We start from the raw sequence: 24,585 nt of genomic DNA, 5'->3' as shown, positions 1-24,585 counted from the left end.
TTGATGAAAAATTTGAAAATTTAGCATTTTTCTAACTTTGAAGCTCTCTACTTGTAAGGAAAATGGATATTACGAATACATTTTTTTTTGGTTCACATATACAATATGTCTACTTTATGTTTGCATCATAAAATTGACGTGTTTTTACTTTTGGAAGACACCAGAGGGCTTCAACGGTCAGCAGCAATTTTCCGATTTTTCACAAAATTTTCAAACTCAGTATTTTTCAGGGACCAGTTCAGGTTTGAAGTGGATTTGAAGGGTCTTCATATTAGAAATACCCCATAAATGACCCCATTATAAAAACTACACCCCCCAAAGTATTCAAAATGACATTCAGTCAGTGTTTTAACCCTTTAGGTGTTTCACACGAATAGCAGCAAAGTGAAGGAGAAAATTCACAATCTTCATTTTTTATACTCACATGTTCTTGTAGACCCAATTTTTGAATTTTTACAAGGGGTAAAAGGACAAAATTTTTACTTGTGTTTGTAGCCCAATTTCTCTCGAGTAAGCACATACCTCATATGTCTATGTAAAGTGTTCGGCGGGCGCAGTAGAGGGCTCAGAAGGGAAGGAGCGACAAGGGGATTTTGGAGAGTACGTTTTTCTGAAATGGTTTTTGGGGGGCATGTTACCTTTAGGAAGCCCTTATGGTGCCAGAACAGCAAAAAAAAAACACATGGCATACCATTTTGGAAACTAGACCCCTCGGGGAACGTAACATGGGATAAAGTGAACCTTAATACCCCACAGGTGTTTCACGACTTTTGCAAATGTAAAAAACAAAAAACAAATTTTACCTAAAATGCTTGTTTTCCCAAAATTTTTTTATTTTTAAAAAGGGTAATAGCAGAAAATACCCCTAAAAATTTGAAGCCCAATTTCTCCCGATTCAGAAAACACCCCATATGGGGGTGAAAAGTGCTCTGCTGGCGCACTACAGGTCTCGGAAGAGAAGGAGTCACATTTGGCTTTTTGAACGCAAATTTTTCTCTGGGGGCATGCCGCATTTAGGAAGCCCCTATGGTGCCAGAACAACAAAAAAAAAACACATGGCATACCATTTTGGAAACTAGACCCCTCGGGGAACGTAACAAGGGGTTAAGTGAACCTTTATACCCCACAGGTGTTTCACGACTTTTGCATATGTAAAAAAAATATTTTTTTTTTACCTAAAATGCTTGGTTTCCCAAAAATTTTACATTTTTAAAAAGGGTAAAAGCAGAAAATACCCCCCAAAATTTGTAAGGCAATTTCTCCCGAGTACGGCGATACCCCATATGTGACCCTAAACTGTTGCCTTGAAATACGACAGGGCTCCAAAGTGAGAGCGCCATGTGCATTTGATGCCTGAATTAGGGACTTGCATAGGGGTGGACATAGGGGTATTCTACGCCAGTGATTCCCAAACAGGGTGCCTCCAGCTGTTGCAAAACTCCCAGCATGCCTGGACAGTCAACGGCTGTCCGACAATACTGGGAGTTGTTTTGCAACAGCTGGAGGCTCCGTTCTGGAAACAGTGGCGTACCAGACGTTTTTCATTTTTATTGGGGAGGGGGGCTGTGTAGGGGTATGTGTATATGTAGTGTTTTTTACTTTTTATTTAATTTTTTGTGGTAGTGTAGTGTAGTGTTTTTAGGGTATAGTCGCACGGGCGGGGGTTCACAGTAGTTTCTCGCTGGCAATTTGAGCTGCAGCAGAATGTTTGCGGCAGCTCAAATTTGCAGCCAGATACTTACTGTAATCCTCCGCCCATGTGAATGTACCCTGTACGTTCACATTGGGGGGGGGGGGGGACATCCAGCTGTTGCATAACTACAACTCCCAGCATGCCCGTTGGCTGTCGGTGACTGCTGAGAGTTGCAGTTTTGCAACAACTGTAGGCACACTGGTTATGTATCACTGAGTTTGTGACCTAACTCAGTGTTTCACAACCAGTGTGCCTCCAGCTTTTGCAAAACTACAACTCCCAGCATGTACGGTGCATGGTGTACGGTGACTGCTGAGAGTTGTAGTTTGCAACAGCTGGAGGCACACCGGTCGTGAAACACTGAGTTAGGTAAAAAAAAAAAACTCTGAGTTTCACAACCAGTGTGCCTTCAGCTGTTGCAAAACTACAACTCTCAGCAGTCACCGACAGCCAACGGGCATGCTGGGAGTTGTAGTTATGCAACCAGCAGATGCACCACTACAACTCCCAGCATGCACTTTAGCTGTTTGTGCAAGCTGGGAGTTGTAGTTAGACAACAGCTGAAGGTACACTTTTCCATAGAAAGAATGTGCCTCCAGCTGTTGCAAAACCATAAGTCCCAGCATGCCCATAAGGGAATGCTGGGAGTTGTGGTGGTCTGCCTCCTGCTGTTGCATAACTACAGCTCCCAGCATGCCCTTTTTGCATGCTGGGAGCTGTTGCTAAGCAACAGCAGGAGGCTGTCACTCACCTCCAACGATCCAGACGCTGCAGGTCAGTCCCGCCGCCATAGCTGCTCCTGGGGCCCCGATCCCAACAGGGGCGCCGGGGATCGGGGTCCCCAGCACCCGGGGTGCACGTCCCGCACCCGCTCACGTCCTCCAGAAGAGGGGCGGAGCGGGTGCGGGAGTGACACCCGCAGCAGGCGCCCTGATTGGTTGGCCGGTAATCCGGCCGACGAATCAGGGCGATCGTGAGGTGGCACCAGTGCCACCTCACCCCTGCAGGCTCTGGCTGTTCGGGGCCGTCAGAGACGGCCCCGAACAGCCAGTAATTCCGGGTCACTGGAGACCCGATTGACCCGGAATCGCCGCAGATCGCTGGACTGAATTGTCCAGCGATCTGCGGCGATCGCCGACATGGGGGGGCATAATGACCCCCCTGGGCGATATGCCGGGATGCCTGCTGAACGATTTCGGCAGGCATCCGGCTCCGGTCCCCAACCGGCTAGCGGTGGGGGCCGGAATTCCCACGGGCGTATGGATACGCCCTCGGTCCTTAAGGACTCGGGATTCAGGGCGTATCCATACGCCCTATGTCCTGAAGAGGTTAAAGGAGATATCCTCCAGGGCGCCAAAAAAAAAAAAAACGCATCTTCTGTCGCCCCAACCCAATGTGCTGATATCGGTCTTCTTGACCCGGACTTACGCATCTTGGAGCCTGACACGTTACACTGCGATCAGCTTATTACCGGCCACAGTGATGTCCCGCCTTGGCCGGTGAAAGGCTGAGCGCAGTGTCATGTAACAGGCCTGGGCAGCAGGGAGAATGCGGGCCTAGGCTCCTTACTTGACACTGTGCTCATCCTATCACCGGCCAAGGCGGGACATCACTGTGGCCGGTAATAAGCTGATCACAGATTGATGCATTGGGCTTCAAGATGCAGAAGAAGACCAGGCCCAGAAGGTAAGTTACAGTTTGTTATTTTGTTTTTTGAATGATAAAACATTCCAGCGGATATCTCCTTTAAACCAGGTGACAGCTTCATAGATGTCATTGGGTTTCTGTGGTTTATGCAGTTTTTTGGTGACAAAAGTCACAAATTTGTTGCGTAATGATCAAGAAAGTTGCAAAATTTTGTGCAATGCATTTAGACAACTTGAATGCAGTGTGACATGAGTAGCTTTTTGCAGTGGTTTGGGACTTATCAACTATGAGTCTTTAAAAAAATGTTACCAAATTTTTGAGCAAGCACTCAAATTTTTGCACACCCTCACATCTAATCTAATATTCATAAAAAAAGTGCACCTCTGCGATAGGTGTGAGGGAAGTGCATATGATGTATACCCAGGCAGATGAAACATTCCCCCCAATGTCTTTTCAACATTGTAAATAAGGATGTCATATGCCACTGTATGCCATGTTGGAAGTATGTATAAGAAGATGCCAGAGATATATAGCTGTGATATAATATGAACAGAGCCTGTTATAGCAATGTCATTACTTGCTTGTTGGATAGAGAAATGAAGTAGTACTACTCACGGTCAGTACTGTCTACCATAGCATAATTCCCCTGCTCTTGAAAGCTGATATTTCCAAGATGCAAGATTCCTGCTGTTATTTGCAGGACCAGTTGTTGCTCTTCCCATGAAATACCAATAACCTGCATGGCATTCTGTAAGGAACAAGGATGAAAATAGTGACCAAATATAAGAGAACGGCAAAAGGCAAGTTAGTTTTTATCCAACACGTAATTGAGAACTTACCATTGTCTCATAGAAATCATTCTTATCATTGGTTCCATCGACCTTATAGGTTTCTGACTGGTTCATGTAGAAATAGTAATCAGGAGACATGATGCCCAGATTCTGTTTTTGTTCCTCGGATGCCCCCTCAATCAGCTGGTAAAGACAATACTGGGGTCATACTCTACACCAAAGCTATACTCTTCTGCTCCACATTCTATGTTTCTACTTAGCTCATAATATACAGGGTGGGCCATTTATATGGATACACCTTAATTAAATAGGAATGGTTGGTGATATTAACTTCCTGTTTGTGGCACATTAGTATATGTGAGGGGGAAACTTTTCAAGATGGGTGGTGATCATGGCGGCCATTTTGAATCCAACTTTTGTTTTTTCAATAGGAAGAGGGTCATGTGACACATCAAACTTATTGGGAATTTCACAAGAAAAACAATGATGTGCTTGGTTTTAAAATAACTTTATTCTTTCATGAGTTATTTACAAGTTTCTACCACTTATAAAATGTGTTCAATGTGCTGCCCATTGTGTTGGATTGTCAATGCAACCCTCTTCTCCCACTCTTCACACACTGATAGCAACACCGCAGGAGAAATGCTAGCACAGGCTTCCAGTATCCGTAGTTTCAGGTGCTGCAGAAGGGGCAAAACAAAAATTGGTACAGGACCCTCAGTTTACTCAGAAGATTTTGTTCAGTGATGAGGCAAACTTTTATGTGAATTGTGAAGTTAACAAACAAAACCACCGCTGTTGGTCTGACACTAACCCACATTGGATAGATCCCTCCAAGACTGTTGGAACACAAAAATTGATGGTATGGTGTGGTATATGGGGTACAAAGATAGTAGGGCCATTCTTCATCAATGGAAACCTCAAGGCCAATGGATATGTGAAATTGCTACATGATGATGTGTTTCCCTCTTTATGCACTGAAGCTGGCACGTTCCCTGAGTTTTTCCAGCAAGATGGTGCACCACCACATTATGGGTGTCAGGTCCGAGCATTCCTAGATGAACAGTTTCCTGGAAAGTGGATTGGTCGTTGTGGGCCAGTTGAATGGCCCCCAAGGTCTCCCGATCTGACCCCTTAGACTTTTATCTTTGGGGTCATCTGAAGGCAATTCTCTATGCTGTGAAGATACGAGATGTGCAGCACCTGAAACTACGGATACTGGAAGCCTGTGCTAGAATTTCTCCTGCGGTGTTGTTATCAGTGTGTGAAGAGTGGGAGAAGAGGGTTGCATTGACAATCCAACACAATGGGCAGCACATTGAACACATTTTATAAGTGGTCAGAAACTTGTAAATAACTCATGAAAGAATAAAGTTGCGTTAAAACCAAGCATATAATTGTTTTTCTTGTGAAATTCCCAATAAGTTTGATGTGTCACATGACCCTCTTCCTATTGAAAAAACAAAAGTTGGATTCAAAATGGCCGCCATGGTCACCACCCACCTTGAAAAGTTTCCCCCCTCACATATACTAATGTGCCACAAACAGGAAGTTAATATCACCGACCATTCCCATTTTATTAAGGTGTATCCATATAAATGGCCCACCCTGTAGTTAGAAATAATTCACTACAAATGAGTCAATTCAACTTCAGTACCAGAATTGTATTAATGTTTACCTGATAAAAGACATGGAAGTTGCGCTCATTCTCATTTTGATTGACAACACGAGATTTTTCCAGAAGGAAATTTGATATTTTACCTCCATCAGGCTCCCCTCCACGACTGAACTGTATCTCAAAATATTTACCCTGCCACAATAAAAAAAAAAATTTACAGTGATTTATAGAAATCTGAAATAAAGGATTATTTTTAATTTTCTGGTTCTTGTGTAGAATAATAAGCTGTAATTTTTTGTGTCATAACATGCCCTCAAATGTATGGCTCTTGGAATGTTGTGACATAAATACAAATTACATTTTTATACTTTTATTATGTGAAGAATAAGATGCATACTTGGTATTACGTTATTTATGCTACATGGTTCTACAACAAAAAGAAAAAGCGTATGGAAAGATTTTCTTTTTTTCGACTCCCCAATGAAAGTGTTAATAAAAGGTAATCAATAGCATATATATATACTGTATATATATATATATATATATATATATATATATATATATATATATAATAAAATTATTGCTTTGTTGGCAACTGACAGCAGGGTCACCCACACCTAACCTGAATATACAGGTAGAAAGTACCAGTTGAACCTGTTTCTATTTCTTTTTACCGGGTGAAAATTGGTGCAGCTGTTAATTAGATTTCATCTTGTTGCTATGGAATTTTTTTTACTTTTTTTTTTAGCTTTCACCTGCCAGCCAAGGTAATAACCCCGGCTCTTATGGCCAATAACTTCATTACCACCATAAATATTTATCCCTCTTCCTCAGCATGTCTGGGAAGGGGGCAGAGGGCTGAGGTTAGTGCAGGTGACCCTGCTGTCGGTTTCCCTTTTAAAGGGGTCAAGTGCCTTAAAGTGGTAGGGGATAAGATGTCAAAGGATAGGGGATAAGATGTCTGATCACGGGGTCCCGCTGCTGGGGACCCCCTGGATCTCGGCTTCAGCACCCCACTGTCATTACTGCGCAGAGCAAACTCGCTCTGTGCGTAATGACGGGTGATACAGGGGCCGGAACATCGTAACGTCACAGCTTCGCGCCTCGTGATGTCACGGCCCGCCCCCTTAATGCAAGTCTATGGGAGGGGGCGTGACAGCCACCACGCCCCCTCCCATAGACTTGCATTGAGGGGGCAGGCCGTGACATCACGAGGGGCGGAGCCTTGATGTCATGATGCTCCGGCATCTGTATCACCTGTCATTACGCACAGAGCAAGTTTGCTCTGTGCAGTAATGACAGCGGGGTCCAGCAGCTGGACCCCCGCAATCAGACATCTTATCCCCTATCCTTTGGATAGGGGATAAGATGTCTAGGGGCTGAGTACCCCTTTAAAGCGTACCTGTCAGAACCCACAAAAAAATTGAAAATATTAATATGTTATTCAGTACCTAATCCTGACAATGTACCTCTATTTTTATGACTCTATCACCTATATTTATCATAAAAATACCTCTTTTCAGTAGCTCACAGTGTTAGAAATCCTCTCAGGGGAAGAGGACGTGTCCCTCCCTCCCTGTAGTGGCGGAAGGTGATTGGTGCAGCCTTGTCCATGACTCATGGAAATGTTTGATACTGCTGTAGGACTGGTTAGTGTCCCAGTAAGTATAGGGACCCCTAGTGATGGGGTTTTCAGCAGCCGTTTTCTTTATTAAATATTCACAATTTTTTTTAACTACCATATTACAAGGTCTGTAATTTTCATCATTAACAACATATAAAATGTTTTTGCATCTAACAGTGCCATTAAAGTCAGTTAGTATATTTACTGTACTTTTTTTCTCCATAAAGTAAAAATTTTAATAAATTTTTTTAGATTTTATACAGTCCTCTGTCAAAGCTGTATTCCGCCCTTAGACATCTTATCCTCTAGCCAAAGGATAGGGGATAAGATATCTGATCACGGGGGGCTTGCCGCTGGGACCCCTCGCGATCTCCTTGCAGCACCCAGCATTCTGTGCTTCTCCAGTCTCGGAAACGCTGGGTTTCTGAGATGGCGACATGACGTCATGCCCCCTTGTGACACTACTCCACTCCCCCTCCTTTGGATAGAGGATAAGATGTCTAAGGACGGATACCCCTTTAATCTCCCTCGAAAAGTAGTGATACACTGATATCTGGTTGTTACGATTCCTCTTACCCACAGGTATATAGTCAGCAGGTATAGGTATAGGCAGCAGAGTCCCCCCCCCCCTTTTCCCCGTAGGTATAGGCAGAGTTAAACGCCCCATTCCCCATAGGTATAGGCAGAGTTAAACCCCTTTTTCCCCATAGGTATAGGCAGTTACCCCCCCTTTCCCCATAGGTATAGGCAGAGTTACCCCCCTGTTTCCCATAGGTATAGGCAGAGTCCCCCCCCCCTTACCTATTGGTATAGGCAGTTACATCCCCCTTTCCCCATAGGTATAGGCAGAGTTACCCCTCTTTCCTCCCCTTTCCCTATAGGTATAGGCAGAGTTTAAAAAAAAAAAAAGAAAAAATATGCTCCCCTGATGGCCCACGCAGCGATCTCCTCAACAGCAGGGCCCCCGTCTTCTCCCCTCCACAGAACAGGCGTCGATGAGTGACGTCATCGGCGCCTGTACTGCGTGCTGCGTGGGGGCGGAGGTCACGTCTCCTCTGTGTAAGCTGCAGATGCCACTCAGACAGAGGGGAAGCCTTCTCCTGTATGTGCGTGTATCGCACACACCGGAGAAGGCAGCGCTGTCTGCTGGGGATCTGGGACGAGTGTCCCAGATCCTCAGTAGCGGCAGCGACGGGCCCTTAACCCGGCCGGGCCCTTGGACGACGTCTGATCAGTCCGCCCCTGGAGTCGCTGTGTATTACACTCAAAAGTTTACTTTCTCTCTCCCTTCCCTGTCAGTGCTTTTCTGCAATGATTTTGGCTTGTGCTGAATCGCTGCTGTTAAGCTGTTTTTCTGTGCAAGGCACACTCTGCTCTATCTCTCCCTGTAATGAAACGCTCTGTCTGAAATAAAACGCTTGAATGCCTGGCCGCAAGATGGCTGCCGATTATATAGGGCTGTGATATCACAGGGATGTCTGGCTGCTAATAGGCTGCATGCTGCATGTGATTCAAGGTCATCCCGCCTTCCCAGAGTTCCTTGCCCCATCACATGTGGATCATGTGGATCTGCAATGGAATCACGGTGATATTTGAATTCATTTCGAAGCAAATTTTTCCTGAAATTCGTACCAAATTCAAATTCGTCAGATTTGATTCGCTCATCCCTAATGCCCACATACGTAATAAGTGAATTAAGGTTCTTAACAGCTCTATTACTTACAAATCGACTTGAATTGTTGTTTCGGACAGTTTTTGCATTGCCAAAAGCTTCCAGCAAAGGATTGGATTGAAGTATTATGTCTTTAACATGCTGAAATAGTAATACAGGTAGCCACATATTATTTCTGTTGTATCTCTTTACATTTATTTCTCTTTACAAACAAACTGGCATAATATTATTGCATTCATGTTTTTTTTATATGTGTATATTTGTATAGCTTTGTATGTAACATATAGTATTAAAGGGGTACTGCACTGGAAAATATATTTTTTTTTTAATCAAATGGTGTCAGAAAGTTCAACAGATTTGTAAATTACTTATATTTAAAAATATTAATCCTTCCAGTACTTATCAGCTGTATGCTCCACAGGATATTCTTTTCCTTTCAGATTTCCTTTCTGTCTGACCACAGTGCTCTCTGCTGACTCCTCTGTCCATTTTAGTAGCAAATCCCCATAGCAAACCTATCCTGCTCTGGACAGTTCCTGACATGGAGAGAGGTGTCAGCAGAGAGCACTGTGGTTAGACAGAAAGGAAATCCAAAAAGAAAATAACTTTAAATTTTTTTTTTTTAAAAAGGAGTAATTTACAAATCTGTTTAACTTTCTGGCACCAGTTGATTTAAAAAAAATGTTTTCCAGAGAAGTACCCCTTTAAGGGATACTCTGATGGAAAACAATTTTTTTGTCTGTTAGTGAGGAGAGATGTAAAGAAATGTATTCTAAGTTTGACTGAATCTTATCAGATAAAACTATATAGCTCCTCTTGCTGTAATCCAGAATGCTTTAAAGAAATGTCCATTTGTCTGCAGGAATTTCTGCAGGTTCCTAAAACTGTTTTGCAGAGGCGGGGAAGGGGGACATGTGGAGGAGAAGGGGGACATGGCTGATCTACTGAAACACATAAAGAAAATATGTCTCTGGTTTTACTTGCCAAAATATCAAAATTAAAGCAAAGAAAAAGTTTAACTCAAATGGATATTCCAGTCTCAGAAAAAGAATTAGAAATTGGCATAAAAATGAGAAAGAAATGATAGCTTCTCCAATCCCCCCGCAGCAGCCGTTTCGATGTCTCCGCCAGACCCTACTATTTCTATGATGCATCCATCCCACAGGAACTACCTGCTTAGCCAGTCACTGGCCGCCGCAGTAATACCTGTCAGCCAGTGACTTGCTGAGCTGCCAGTTCATGCCAGTCAGAGTGTCACAGGAATCAAAAAGCTGCAGTGAGGGGTAAGGATTGAGAAATGACAAAGATAGCTGCAGGGGTGTTTTTTTTTTGCATACAGATAAACAGTGTGTCTAAATCCACCGTTAAACTGTCTATCGTTGTGGTCCTACTTCTTCTCTCATTTGTCAGGAGACACCTTTATAGTTTGGACTTTTTTCCAGCACTTGCCACAGATGGTCAATCAAATTAAGTTTGGCATTTGGCAGCCAAGTCAACACCTTGGACTATTTGAACGTATTCCTCAAACCATTCTTTCTTCAGTTTTTGTAGCATGGCCGTTTGCTATTCTGTTGAAAAGGGACCCATTGGTATGAGAGGGTTCTTCATCTGCATTAAAGGTAAACTGACAGCAGGTTAGAAAGAATCTAACCTGCTGATATTGACTAATAAGGCACGGGATTGTGATGAACATTGTGGCCGACATTTATCATTGTCTTTAGACAGTTTTTTGTGTCTAGAAAAGGTGCAAAAAAGGCACAAGCAGGGTTTATTTGTTCCTTTTGGTTTACACATTTCTCCTGATTTTGAGTTGTAGTCAGGGCCGGTCTGGCTTGGCGGGATACCGGGAAAATTCCTGGTGGGCCGCTCACCCTGGGGCCGGCAATATATAAAAATGGGTCAGTCTGATGGTGCCTGAGCAATTCAGGCACCATCAGACTGACCTCGTTTTTACATATTCAGCGCGGCTGCGGCGCAGTGCGGTCGGGTGCTCCGGCGGCCGACCATGCACGGTACACTACACTAGCATACAAGGGCCTGATACTAGTATCAGGCCCTTGTATGCAGAGCAGCAGCGGCCGCATAGTGAAGGAGCTATAAGCTCCTGTTAGCATGGTGGAGCGGGAGCTGTCAGCTGTCCCGCTCCACCACTCCGTCACCTTTCTCACACGCTGCGGGCGGCGGCTGCTCCATTCTTGAAGTGTCAGTGACAGCCGCAGTGACGCCATCCATGGCAGGCCGGCGCAATGACATCACACCATCGCGCCGGTGCCCGTAAATCACGTCCCCGCGGCTGTTAAGAACAGAGCAGCCGCAGCCCGCAGCGTGTGAGAAAGGTGATGGGTGTGAGAAGGGGGGAAGCAAATGATAAGTGAGGGGCACATATCAGGGGGGGCATTATATATGAGGGGCGCATGGCAGAGGGGCATTATATGTGGGGGCAAATGACAGGACCCCCCCTGTCATGTGCACATATAATGCCCCCCCGCATGTGCCCCTTATATATAATGCCCTCTGTCCTGTGCCCCTCAGATATAATGCCCCATGTCCTGTACCCCTCGCATATAATGCACCCTGAGGGGCACATGATAGGGGGCATTATATGTGAGGGGCACATGTCAGGGGGCATTATATCTGAGGGGCACAGGACAGAGGACATTATATATAAGGGGCACATGACAGGGGGGCATTATATGGGCACATGACAGGGGGGCATTATATTGTGAGGGGCACAGGACATGGGGTATTATATATAAGCGGCACATGTCAGGGGGGCATTATATATGAGGCTCACATGGCAGGGGGGCATTATATGTGGGGGCAAATGACAGGACCCCCCCCTGTCATGTGCACATATAATGCCCCCCGCATGTGCCCCTTATATATAATGCCCTATGTCCTGTGCCCCTCAGATATAATGCCCCATGTCCTGTACCCCTCGCATATAATGCACCCTGAGGGGCACATGATAGGGGGGCATTATATGTGAGGGGCACATGTCAGGGGGCATTATATCTGAGGGGCACAGGACAGAGGGCATTATATATAAGGGGCACATGACAGGGGGGCATTATATGGGCACACGACAGGGGGGCATTATATTGTGAGGGGCACAGGACATGGGGCATTATATATAAGGGGCACATGTCAGGGGGGCATTATATATGAGGGGCACATGGCAGGGGGGCATTATATGTGGGGGCAAATGACAGAACCCCCCCTGTCATGTGCCCATATAATGCCCCCTGTCATGTGCCCCTTATATATTATGCCCTCTGTCCTGTGCCCCTCAGATATAATGCCCCATGTCCTGTGCCCCTTGCATATAATGCACCCTGAGGGACACATGATAGGGGGGCATTATATGTGAGGGGCACATGTCAGGAGGCATTATATGTGGGGGCACATGACAGGGGGCATTATAAGTGAGGGGCACATGTCAGGGGGGCATTATATTGTGAGGGGCACAGGACATGGGGTATTATATATAAGGGGAACATGGCAGGAGGGCATTATATGGGGGGGCAAATGACAGGACCCCCCCCCCCATCATGTGCCCATATAATGCCCCCTGTCATTGCCCCTTATATATAATGCCCCCCTGACATGTGCCCCTCACTTATAATGCCCCCTGTCATGTGCCCCCACATACAATGCCCCCTGACATGTGTCCCTCACATATAATGCCCCACTGTCATGTGGCCCTCAGGGTGCATTATATGCGAGGGGCACAGGACATGGGGCATTATATCTGATGGGCACAGGACAGAGGGCATTATATGTGAGGGGCACAGGACAGAGGGCATTATATGTGAGGGGCACAGTACAGAGGGCATTATATGTGAGGGGCACAGGACAGAGGGCATTATATGTCAGGGGCACAGGACAGAGGGCATTATATAAAAGGGGCACAGGACAGAGGGCATTATATGTGAGGGGCACAGGACAGAGGGCATTATATGTGAGGGGTACAGGACAGAGGGCATTATAAGTGAGGGGCACAGGACAGAGGGCATTATATGTGAGGGGCACAGGACAGAGGGCATTATATGTGAGGGGCACAGGACAGAGGGCATTATATGTGAGGGGCACAGGACAGAGGGCATTATATGTGAGGGGCACAGGACAGGGTGCATTATATGTGAGGGGCACAGGACAGGGTGCATTATATGTGAGGGGCACAGGACAGGGTGCATTTTATGTGAAGGGCACAGGACAGGGTGCATTATATGTGAGGGGCACAGAGTGTTTTGCATTTCAGAGGTATAGGCCGGCATTTATCATTGTAGGTGTAAGTGAAGTATTTTTCTGTGTAGGAACACCAAATTTATTAAAAGGTAGAAGACCATTTGATAAATGTTGTGCAGGTCACATTTTCTAAAATTTCTCTCTTCACATGCACTAAAAAGCTAAGTCTGGGATGGTGTAGTTTTAGAGACTTTTCAGTGGCTTTGCGCCTTTTTTGCACCTTTTCATAAAAAGGCGCAGTTCATAAAACCCGTCCATATCATGTGTATTGCCAAAATCAGTGGATTGCAACTGAAGCGGAAAAAAGGGGCAAATAAACCCTGCTTGCGCCTTTTTTGCACCATTTTTAGACACAAAAAACAGTCTAAAGACAATTATACATGTCGGCTATAGTGTATATTATAAGGAATTTTTGGGGTAGTATGGTTTTTATGGTCCACAATACATTACGGTATTGTATTCAGAGGGTGCAGGGCAAGGTTATATTCAGAGAGCACAGTATGTGGTAGTATTATATTCGAAGGGTTCAGTGTGTTGTAGTAATATATTCAGAGGTTACGGTGTGTGGCGGTTTTATATACAGAGGGTACGGTGTGTGGCGGTTTTTAGAGATGAGCGAACTTGCAGTAAATTTGATTCGCCACGAACTTCTCGGCTCGGCAGTTGATGACTTTTCCTGCATAAATTAGTTCAGCTTTCAGGTGCTCCGGTGGGCTGGAAAAGGTGGATACAGTCCTAGGAGACTCTTTCCTAGGACTGTATCCACCTTTTCCAGCCCACCGGAGCACCTGAAAGCTGAACTAATTTATACAGGATAAAGACATCAACCGCCGAGCCGAGAAGTTCGTGACAAATCGAATTTACTGTAAGTTCGCTCATCTCTAGCGGTTTTATATATAGAGGGTACGGTGTGTGGCAGTTTTATATACAGAGGGTACGGTGTGTGGCAGTAGCATAATGATTATTGTTTTCAGATAGAGGATCAGAATCCACTGACAGTGAGGAGTCTTCTGGGCATCAAGTTCTGCTGAGTGAACATTTAGCTGGAACAAGTCCTGGCGGTATGTACCATCTGAATTAGATAAGGAAAGACTATAGAGAAGACGTCACCTATAGTCACTGATATCATTGTGTATTCTCCTCACTATAGAGAAAATGTCACCCATAGTCACTGAAAGCATTGTGTATTCTCCTCACTATAGAGAAGACGTCACCTGTAGTCACTGATATCATTGTGTATTCTCCTCATTATGTCCTATCAGAGCTGTAGTCACTCGTAAGTTCTACAGTTATTATGAGTGAAACTACAACTCCCAGCATAACCTTACCACTGCTTAAAGGGGTACTCTGCTGGAAAAAAAAATGTTTTAACTGGTGCCAGAAAGTTAAACAGATTTGTAAATTACTTCTATTTGAAAATCCTTTCAGTACTTATCAGCTGCTGTATGCTCCACAGGACGTTCTTTTCTTTTTGAATTTCCTTTCTGTCTGACCCCCAGTTCTCTCTGCTGACACCTCTGTCCATTTTAGGAACTGTCCAGAGTAGGAGCAAATCCCAAAAGCAAACCTCTCCTGCTCTGGACAGTTCCTGACATGGACAGAGGTGTCAGCAGAGAGCACTGTGGTCAGAAAGAAAGGAAATTCAAAAAGAAAAGAACTTCCTGAGGAGCATATAGCAGCTGATAAGTACTGGAAGGATTAAGATTTTTAAATAGAAGTCATTTACAAATCTGTTTAACTTTCTGGTACCAGTTTATTTGAAAGAAAACGTTTTCCACCGGAGTACCACTTTAAGTCATTCTGGGAGCTATAGTTTTAAATGGTGAAGACTTCTTTAGTGCTTTCCCATTCTCTGGCAATTGGTATATTTGATTATTATACTGGAATTTCTCACAATGCGCTACACCAGTGGCGTCTGTCACAACTGGCCAAAAAATTACTTTGGTGGGGGTGTGTAGGTATGTGGTGAAACTATTTTCTACCGCACCGGGTGACACCAACCCTAGCAATACCACTGGCTGTATTCTATGGGTGACATTATATTTATATATATTAATAAACAAATGAATATAGATGTGTGTGTGTGTATATGGAGAGAGAGAGAAAGAGAGAGAAGGAATCACTGCAGCACATCTGTGTTTCTTGCAAAAATAAAAAGTGGGTTTTATTCCAACATGTGTAAAGTTAGAGGCAACGTTTCTGCTGCTCACCCAGACATTGGGGGGGATTTATCAAAATCTGTCCTGAGGAAAAGTTGCCTAGTTGCCCACAGCAGCCAATCAAGGGCCTTTGCAAAATAAAAGAAGCGATCTGATTGGCTGCTGTGGGCAACTAGGCAACTTTTCCTCAGGACAGATTTTGATAAATCTCCCCCAATGTCTGGGTGAGCAGCAGAAACGTTGCCTGTAACTCTACACATGTTGGAATAAAACCCACTTTTTATTTTTTCTTTATAAAATTCGCTGTGGATTTGTGACTAGGATTCCTACACTTGCTTGTACTCTTCAATGCATTCAGGTGCTGTTTTCTTGAAAAAACTATATATACATATATATATATATGTATATATATATATATATATATATATATATATATATATATATGCCTGCCCGCATGCCGGCTGTTGGCTGGCACAATGACACAGTGCTGTGGGGCTGGTATGCAATCATTTCCAGGGCTGGTTTTTGTCCCCAGTCCGGCCCTGGTTGTAGTCCATTGTAGTCCACTGATTTTGGCAATACACATGATATGGAAGGGTTTCATGAACTGCGCCTTTTTGTGGAAAGGCACAAAAAAGGCGCAAAGCCACTAGAAAGTCTCTAAAACTACCCCAGCCCAGACTTTTTGTGTAAGTGAGAGAAATTTCAGTAAATGTGACCTGCACAAAATGTATCAAATGCTCTGTGACCATTTAATAAATGTGGTGCTCCTACACATTACCAGCACACACAAAAAAAGGTGTAGAAAAATGCTTCACTTACACCTACAATGATAAATGCTTCACTTACACTTACAATGATAAATGCTTCACTTACACCTACAATGATAAATGCTTCACTTACACCTACAATGATAAATGCTGGCCTGTACCTTTATTATGCCTCTTCCTTGTGCCATATGTCACTTACCTGGCGATGGCACCAGAATGCACTTTAAGAAGAAGGTAAGCTGGTGGTGGCATTCTGATGCTCTTGGCAATGTTCTGATGGCAAACCTTGGGTCCTGGCTTTAATGTGAATGATACTTGGACAGATGCCACGTGATAAAAAGGGAAGCTGACAGCAGGTTAAAAAAAATTAATCATTCACACAAATTAGGGCATGAAGTGCACAGGGGCATTGCTTTGCCCTTAGTATCTGCATCTGCAGTGATGTAACTAATGGCCATTCACTAATAAACAGGCCAGGATGAATATGAACTAATTTACCAAATTAATAACATTTAATTTTACATAAATAAGGCAAAGTGGAGAGGCATAATAAAGGTACGTCTTGAGTCTCTACCTGACTATGAAGTGGGCACAGTAGTGGATGACCATAGCTTATTTAAGCTTATAGATTAAGGTTCACAATAGTAAATAAGGGCCAATGTGTGAATCTCGCATTATAATATTTATTGCAGTAGTGAAAATTAAAGGGGTATTCCAGGCCAAAACTTTTTTTATATATATCAACTGGCTCCAGAAAGTTAAACAGATTTGTAAAATACTTCTATTAAAAAATCTTAATCCTTCCAATAGTTATTAGCTTCTGAAGTTGAGTTGTTGTTTTCTGTCTAACTGCTCTCTGATGACTCACGTCCCGGGACATGACATCATCATTGAGCAGTTAGACAGAAAACTTCAGAAGCTTATAACTATTGGAAGGTTTAAGATTTTTTAATAGAAGTAATTTACAAATCAAAAAATACACAATGTAGCCCGGACCTTCTAGGTGAGTAAATGAAAATAGATATACGTGGATTGTGCTTCAATAATAATCAGTATTTATTATAAAAATATGAATAAAATTAGGTAGTTCTCACAGGGCCCTTGTGAGGAGAACATACATATTAAAAGGCAACCTAACAATATATTTAGGCATATAATAATTAAAACAATAATCCTAGCATAAGATAACAAAAAAATGAGAACTGTACCAAACAAGTATGTTAAAGAATTGCTCTTATGAATATTTAGGGTAGATATGTCCCTTTTAAATGCAGTATCAAACAGTCTGTAGTATTATAATACTACAGACTGTTTGATACTGCATTTAAAAGGGACATATCTACCCTAAATATTCATAAGAGCAATTCTTTAACATACTTGTTTGGTACAGTTCTCATTTTTTTGTTATCTTATGCTAGGATTATTGTTTTAATTATTATATGCCTAAATATATTGTTAGGTTGCCTTTTAATATGTATGTTCTCCTCACAAGGGCCCTGTGAGAAGTACCTAATTTTATTCATATTTTTATAATAAATACTGATTATTATTGAAGCACGATCCACGTATATCTATTTTCATTTACTCACCTAGAAGGTCCGGGCTACATTGTGTATTTTTTGGTTTTCCCTTTTCCAGCAATTAAGGTATAGTTGCTTGCCCAGTTTGACCTTGGTGCGTATTAATTGTGAGCTGCACATACCTATATAATTTTCTAATTTACAAATCTGTTTAACTTTCCGGAGCCAGTTGATATATATAAAAAAAGGTTTTGCCTGGAATACCCCTATAAGTTGTACACGACCACAGAATAGTTTCTCGAAACAAAACAAATTAACAGTAGAACAATTTAATATCTATTGGAAATGCAGAATACCTGAACTTTTTCACCTCCTCCTGATACTTTAGATATATAACCCATGATGTATTTAGCAGCCACTGTTTTTCCTGCACCACTTTCACCACTGCAATGACAAAACAAAAGAAAGCATGTACTCAGGATAAACAGGTTACCTTTCATGACTTAACATTATACTATACAATGAGGACTGGAGCGTCACTAAAGGTAGGTATTTTGGGGAGAATTTACTAAGCATTTTGCACCTGTTTTCTGTCAAATTTTGCACTGTTTTAAGACTCATTGGGGGACATGTATCATTTGTGTATGGTAGAAGCAGTTTACCCCTTTTGCCGAATTCTAAATTATGCGCAGAAGCGCTAAATTTATCAATGTAGCGCAATGAGTTTCATAAATTGCGGGCAAATATAGTAATCTCCTCAATCCACTCTTTGTAAATGGAATCGATGATTTAGATTTAGAGATGAATTAGCCGAATTTTTCGATACAAAAAATAGGGGTGTAGAACACTTTGCTGTGTTCTAACATGCATATGGAGTGTGCTGGGGTAGTGAAATAATACTGTTATTCAGAATGACATGCAGATTACAGGCATCGCTTTTAGAATCACAATGGCACAATGACAGAACCTGGAGGTGGCATCAGTATGATGAGACCATATAGTGGCTGAATGACACAGCGTGGAGGTGTTGGCAGCATGAGGAGACAATATAGTGGCTTAATGACACAGCTTGGAGGAGTTGGCAGCATCAGGAGACCATATAGTGGCTGAAAGACACAGCATGGATGTGGCTGAAGCATGAGGAGATCATATAGTGGCTGAATAACACAGCATGGAGGTGTTGGCAGCATGAAGAGACCAAACAGTGGCTAAATTACACAGCATGGAGGTGTTGGCAGCATGAGGAGACCATATAGTGGCTGAATGACACAGCTTGGATGTGGCTGAAGCATGAGGAGACCATATAGTGGCTGAATGACACAGCCTGGAGTTGGCTGAAGCATCAGGAGACCATTTAGTGTCTGAATGGCACAGCCTGGAGTTGGCAGCAGCATGAGGAGACACTAGGGATTCACAATACCTGAGATTAAAAGAAAAATTTAGAAATTTAAATTGAAGATTTAGGGTACCTAGTGCTACCATAAAAAATGTTTAGGCCCAGACCCAGGCCCAGCAGCATCAGTAAACCATATATTTGCTGAAAGACACAGCCTGGAGTTGGCTGAAGCATGAGGAGACCATATAGTGTCTGAATGGCACAGCCTGGAGTTGGCAGCAGCATGAGGAGACACTAGGGCTTTACAATCCCTAAGATTAAAAGACGAATTTGGAAATTTAAATTGAAGATTTAGGGTAGCTAGTAGAGAAGAGCGAATCGAAGCTGACAAACCCAAATTCGTTACGAATTTCAGGAAATATTTGATTCGCGACGAATGCGAATGTCGCCCCGATTCTATTGCGCAAATCGTTTCATTAAACTCCATTTACTGCGGTGAAGGCTCTAGGGCATCTAAAATGGCAGATCTACATGTCAGTACATGGGGCAAGGAACGCTGGGAAGGCGGGAAGGGAAGTAGGCGGGATGACCCTGAATCACATGCAGGATGCAGCCTATCAGCAGCCAGTCACCCCTGTGATATCACAGCCCTATAAAATCATCAGCCATAATACCGGCTTCTCACTTCATTTCAATACACTGCAGAAGGATCATAGGACACAGAGGCTGTGTGTGTGTGTTCCAGCAGAGAAAAGCGCAGTCCAGCAACGTTTGACAGCGTTCTCGTGGATGGAGAGCATTGTTTTTTTCACTGAAAAGTGTTTTTACTGCAGCTGCAGGCATTAACCTCCCATATTACAGAGAGGGGAAGATAGCTGTGTGTTGCCTCATACATTTCAACAAGCTGCCTCAACTTCATAAACCTTAGCAGAGGAGGCAGGAATAATTTTTCAGCGCAATTCAGTGTCTTTGTTCCACAAAAAAATCATTTGCTGGTTATACTAGTCTGTAGACGGTATAATACACAGCAGTCCATTCCTAATAGTCTTTGACAGAGTGCAATTTTGTGTTTAGTACACAGCTTTTTTTTGGCTGCAGCACTGTTGTGTACTGCTGGTGTTTTACAAAAATACGTTTTTTTTTAAGGGTACTCGCATTTTTCTGCCCTCATAAGTGTATACCGCAAACGTACATCTAAGTAGTGTACTATTTTGTACCTGTTAATCTGTCAAGGGCCTACATACTGTGAAAGGACAGACAAAAGTCATCACTGGCTTGTGTTTTACACTAATAAAGAGTTTTTAGGCGTACTGTAACTAATTTTTCTGCCCTCATCAATGCGTACTGCATACGTACATCTAAGTAGTGTACTAATTTGTACCTGTTATTCTTTCGAGTGCCTACATACTGTGAAAGGACAGACAAAAGTAATCACCGGCTGGTGCTTTACAAAAATACTGAGTTTTTAGGCGTGCTGTAGCGCATTTTTCTGCCTTCATCAGTGCATACCGCATAAGTATATCTAGGTAGTGTACTATTTTGTACTTGTTAATCTGTCAAGGGCCTACATACTGTGAAAGGACAGACAAAAGTAATCACCGGCTGTTGTTTTACACAAATACAGAGTTTTTAGGCGTACTTTAGTGCATTTTTTCTGCCCTCATCAGTGCATACCGCATCTGTATATCTAAGTAGTGTACTATTTTTTACCTGTTAATCTGTCAAGGGCCTACATACTATGAAAGTCCAGGCAAAAGTACTCACCGGCTGGTGTTGTACTTAGATACTTATTTAAGTGTACTGTAGAGCATTTTTCTGCTCTCATCAGTGCATACCATATACCTACATCTCAGTTTTATACTATTTTGTACCTGTTAATCTGTAAAGGGCCTAGATACTGTGAAAGGCCAGCCAAAAGTGCACATCTGCTGCTGTTCTAGACAAATACTGTTTTAAGCCTAGTGAAGCGTATTGTATTCCCCCTCATATACGCACTAAGTATGTCAAGCAGAGAAGTGCCAGGACATGCACAGAGGAGTGGCAGAAGCCTAAATCCTTCAAGCAGAGGTCGCAGCAGACTAGGGGTGAGTGGCAGCAGGAGAGAGGCCTGAGCTCCCGTTATCAGCTAGCGGTCGTGTCTCGACAAGCAACCCATCTGCCATCGTCGATTGGTTAACACGGTCATCCACTTCCTCACAAGTGACATCTGACACCCCCAGTCAACAGTCGGTGGGTTCCTCAGACACAACCCTCAGTTGGCATGGCCCAGGAGCAGTCCCTGTCCTCCCATTGCCTCTGTCCTATGCTGTTCCATCCCCTACAGAAGGGCCGTTTGCTCGGGCCCTTTGAGGAAGTCACATTATTAGTAAGTCGCCAGGATTACGGGATGAACGACGTCATTCCACTGCTTCATTTCTTACAACACATGCTGGAAACGATGGCTGATCAGGGCACTGGAGACGTGGTGCCTACATCTCACGGCCACATGAGCCCTGTGGGGAATGAACTGGAGGAGGGGGAGGGGCAGAGTGGAGCACAGTTTAGGTGTTGCCAAATGGGCGGTTTCTCTAGGAATCTGACAGGAGAGGAGGAGCAGAAGCAGCCAGAGGAGCTAGAAGGTTATGAGGAAGGCGAGACAGAGGACCCAGACACACCGTGGCAGTATGCAGTGGAGATGGAGGCAGGGAGTCCCTTCCAGTCATTTGCACAAAGGGCACGATGCATGCTCACCTGCTTGCTTAGTTACAACCGAATTGTCAGCATTCGGCAGGGGGATGACTTCTGGATCTCCACCTCCCTTGCTACCGCCAAAAAATAGGGGCCTTTTTTACACCTACTGAGAGGGAGGACAAAATTACCTACTACAGAGGCATCCTATGTAGTCAGTTGGCCGATGCCTATCGACGCCATCGTCCATCCTCTCACAGGTCTGAATCGGGGGCCCCCCTGCGCTCACCTTCCACTGCCATGGCTACTGGGGAGGGGTGGGGTGGCAGGAGCAGTACCAGCTCCATCAGCAGCAGCCAGAGTCTACAGTCGCTGATGAGTAGCTTTCTTCACCCGCATAGTGAAGCAACTCATTAGCAGCAGGTAGACCTGGAGCAGGACCTGAACTAGCAGGTGGTGACATACCTAGACTTGCCCATGCCAACACACCTTGAAGATCCAATGGACTTCTGGGCAACCAAAATATATTTGTGGCCGCAACTATCAGAGTTTTCCTTGGAAAAGCTGTCCTGCCCGGCCAGTAGTGTGCCATCAGAGCGGGTGTTTAGTGTGGCGGGAGCAATAGTCACCCCAAAGAGTACTGTCCACAAAAAAAGTGGAGAGACTGACCTTTGTGAAGATTAATCAGGCATGGATCAGCCAGGATTTACAACCACCAATGCCTGATGCATGAGAGTAGATTGACCATGGTGCCACACCAATACTTCACAAATATTGATAGTGCCAAACAGATTTCAGGCGCTGCTCCCCAGTTGCAAACATTCCTCCACATGAGACCTTTTTTCACCCACCTTCGCCACCGGGTACTGGTATTGCCACCCACCGCACCAGTCTCATTGAGCCAATATATGGTGTCTTCTCATGCTTCAGCCAACTCCAGGCTGTGTCATTCAGCCACTATATGGTCTATTCATGCTTCAGCCACCTCCAGGCTGTGCCATTCATCCAATATATGGTTTACTGATGCTTCAGCCAGCTCCAGTCTGTGTCATTCAGCAACTACATGGTTTAGTGATGCTGCTGGGCCTGGGACATTAGCTATATATGTTTATGGTAGCACTAGGCACCATACATCTTCAATGGAAATTTCACAATTTATTCTTAGACATTGTGAGGCCTTATTGTCTCCTCATCTGCCGCCAACTCCAGGTTGTGCCATTCACGCACAATATATCGTCTCCCCATGCTGCCACAAACTCCAGGCAGTCATTCAGCCACTATATGGTCTCCTCATACTGATGCCACCTCCAGGCTGTCTCATTCAGCCACTATATGGTCTCTTCTCATGCTTCAGCCAACTCCAGGCTGTGCCATTCAACCACTATGTGGTCTCCTCCTTATAATGCCACCTCCAGGCTCTGTCATTGTGCTGCCATGTGACTCCTTGTTAGATTTGTTCCTTTGTACCCACACACCGGGGCCTGCAACACTAAAACATGGGAGTTAAAAGTTCAATTTCTAAACCCTCAATTTCAATATCATAAATTTTAATGTCAAAATCATAAATTTCAATGGTCTCCTCATGCTGCTGCCAACTCCAGGCTGTGCCATTCAGACATTATATGGTCTCCTCATGCTTCAGCCAACTCTAGGCTGTGTCATTCAGCCAATATATGGTTTACTGATGCTGCTGGGCCTGGGCCTAAACATTTTTTATGGTAGCACTAGCTACCCTAAATCTTCAATTTGAATTTCAAAATTTGTCTTTTTTTCTTAGGGATTGTGAAGCCCTGGTGTCTACTCATGATGCTGCCAACTCCAGGCTTTGCCATTCAGACATTATATGGTATCCTCATGCTTCAGCCAACTCCAGGCTGTGTTATTCAGACAATACATGGTTTACTGATGCTGCTGGGCCTGGGTCTGGGAATAAACATTTTGTTATGGTAGCACTAGCTACCCAAAATCTTCAGTTAAAATTTCATTTTTTAATCTTAGGGATTGTGTAGCCCCAGTGTCTACCCATGTTGCTGACAACTCCTGGCTGTGCCATTCAGACACTGTATGGTCTCCTCATGCTTCAGCCAACTCCAGGCTGTGTCATTCAGGCAATATATGGTTTACTGGTGCTGATGGGCCTGGGTCCGGGAATAAAAATGTTGTTATGGTAGCACTAGCTACCCAAAATCTTCAGTTTAAACTTCAAAATTTGCCTTTTTTTTCTTAGGGATTGTGAAGCCCTAGTGTCTACTCATGCTGCTACCAACTCCTGGCTGTGCCTTTAAGACACTGTATGGTTTCCTCATGCTTCAGCCAACTCCAGGCTGTGTCATTCAGCCGATATATGGTTTACTGATGCTGCTGGGCTTGGGCCTAAAAAAAATTATGGTAGCACTAGCTACCATAAATCTTCAATTTCAAAATTTGTGTCTAGTCATGCTGCTGCCAGCTCCAGGCTGTGTCATTCAGCCACTATATGGTCTCATCATGCTGTCAACACCTCCACGATGTGTCATTCAGCCACTATATGGTCTTCTCATGCTGCCAACACTTCCACGCAGTTTCATTCAGCCACTATATCTCCTCATGCTTCAGCCTCATCCAAGCTGTGTCATTCAGCCACTATATGGTCTACTCATGCTGCCAACACCTCCACGCTGTGTCATTCAGCCACTATATGGTCTCCTCATACTGATGTCACCATCCCAGCTCTGTCATTGTGCCGCTCTGCGGCAGTGATTATAAAAGCGATGCCGGTAATCTTCATGTCATACTGAATAACAGTATTATTTCACAACCCCAGCACACTCCATATGCGTGTTAGAACACAGTAAAGTTTT

At 43.9% G+C, this 24,585-nt stretch overlaps 1 protein-coding gene across 5 annotated transcripts in view; it reads right to left on the bottom strand.

Annotated features, from left to right (window-relative positions):
- Positions 1–24,585, bottom strand: part of LOC130367773 (unconventional myosin-If-like) — a 180,814-nt gene that overhangs the window by 49,784 nt on the left and 106,445 nt on the right. For all 5 annotated transcript variants that reach the window (XM_056570537.1, XM_056570554.1, XM_056570565.1 and 2 more), the window contains 5 exons: positions 18,099–18,186; positions 9,097–9,186; positions 5,810–5,941; positions 4,180–4,314; positions 3,956–4,088 (listed from right to left, as the gene is read on the bottom strand). In XM_056570537.1, the coding sequence (XP_056426512.1) occupies positions 3,956–4,088; positions 4,180–4,314; positions 5,810–5,941; positions 9,097–9,186; positions 18,099–18,186 (578 nt within the window). The remainder of the gene's footprint in view (positions 1–3,955; positions 4,089–4,179; positions 4,315–5,809; positions 5,942–9,096; positions 9,187–18,098; positions 18,187–24,585) is intronic.

The sequence above is a fragment of the Hyla sarda genome, chromosome 1 (assembly GCF_029499605.1).
Source record: "Hyla sarda isolate aHylSar1 chromosome 1, aHylSar1.hap1, whole genome shotgun sequence".
NCBI lineage: Eukaryota > Metazoa > Chordata > Amphibia > Anura > Hylidae > Hyla > Hyla sarda.
The sequence above is the reverse complement of the archived record's forward strand: the minus strand, read 5'-3'. Positions and strand labels throughout refer to the sequence as shown.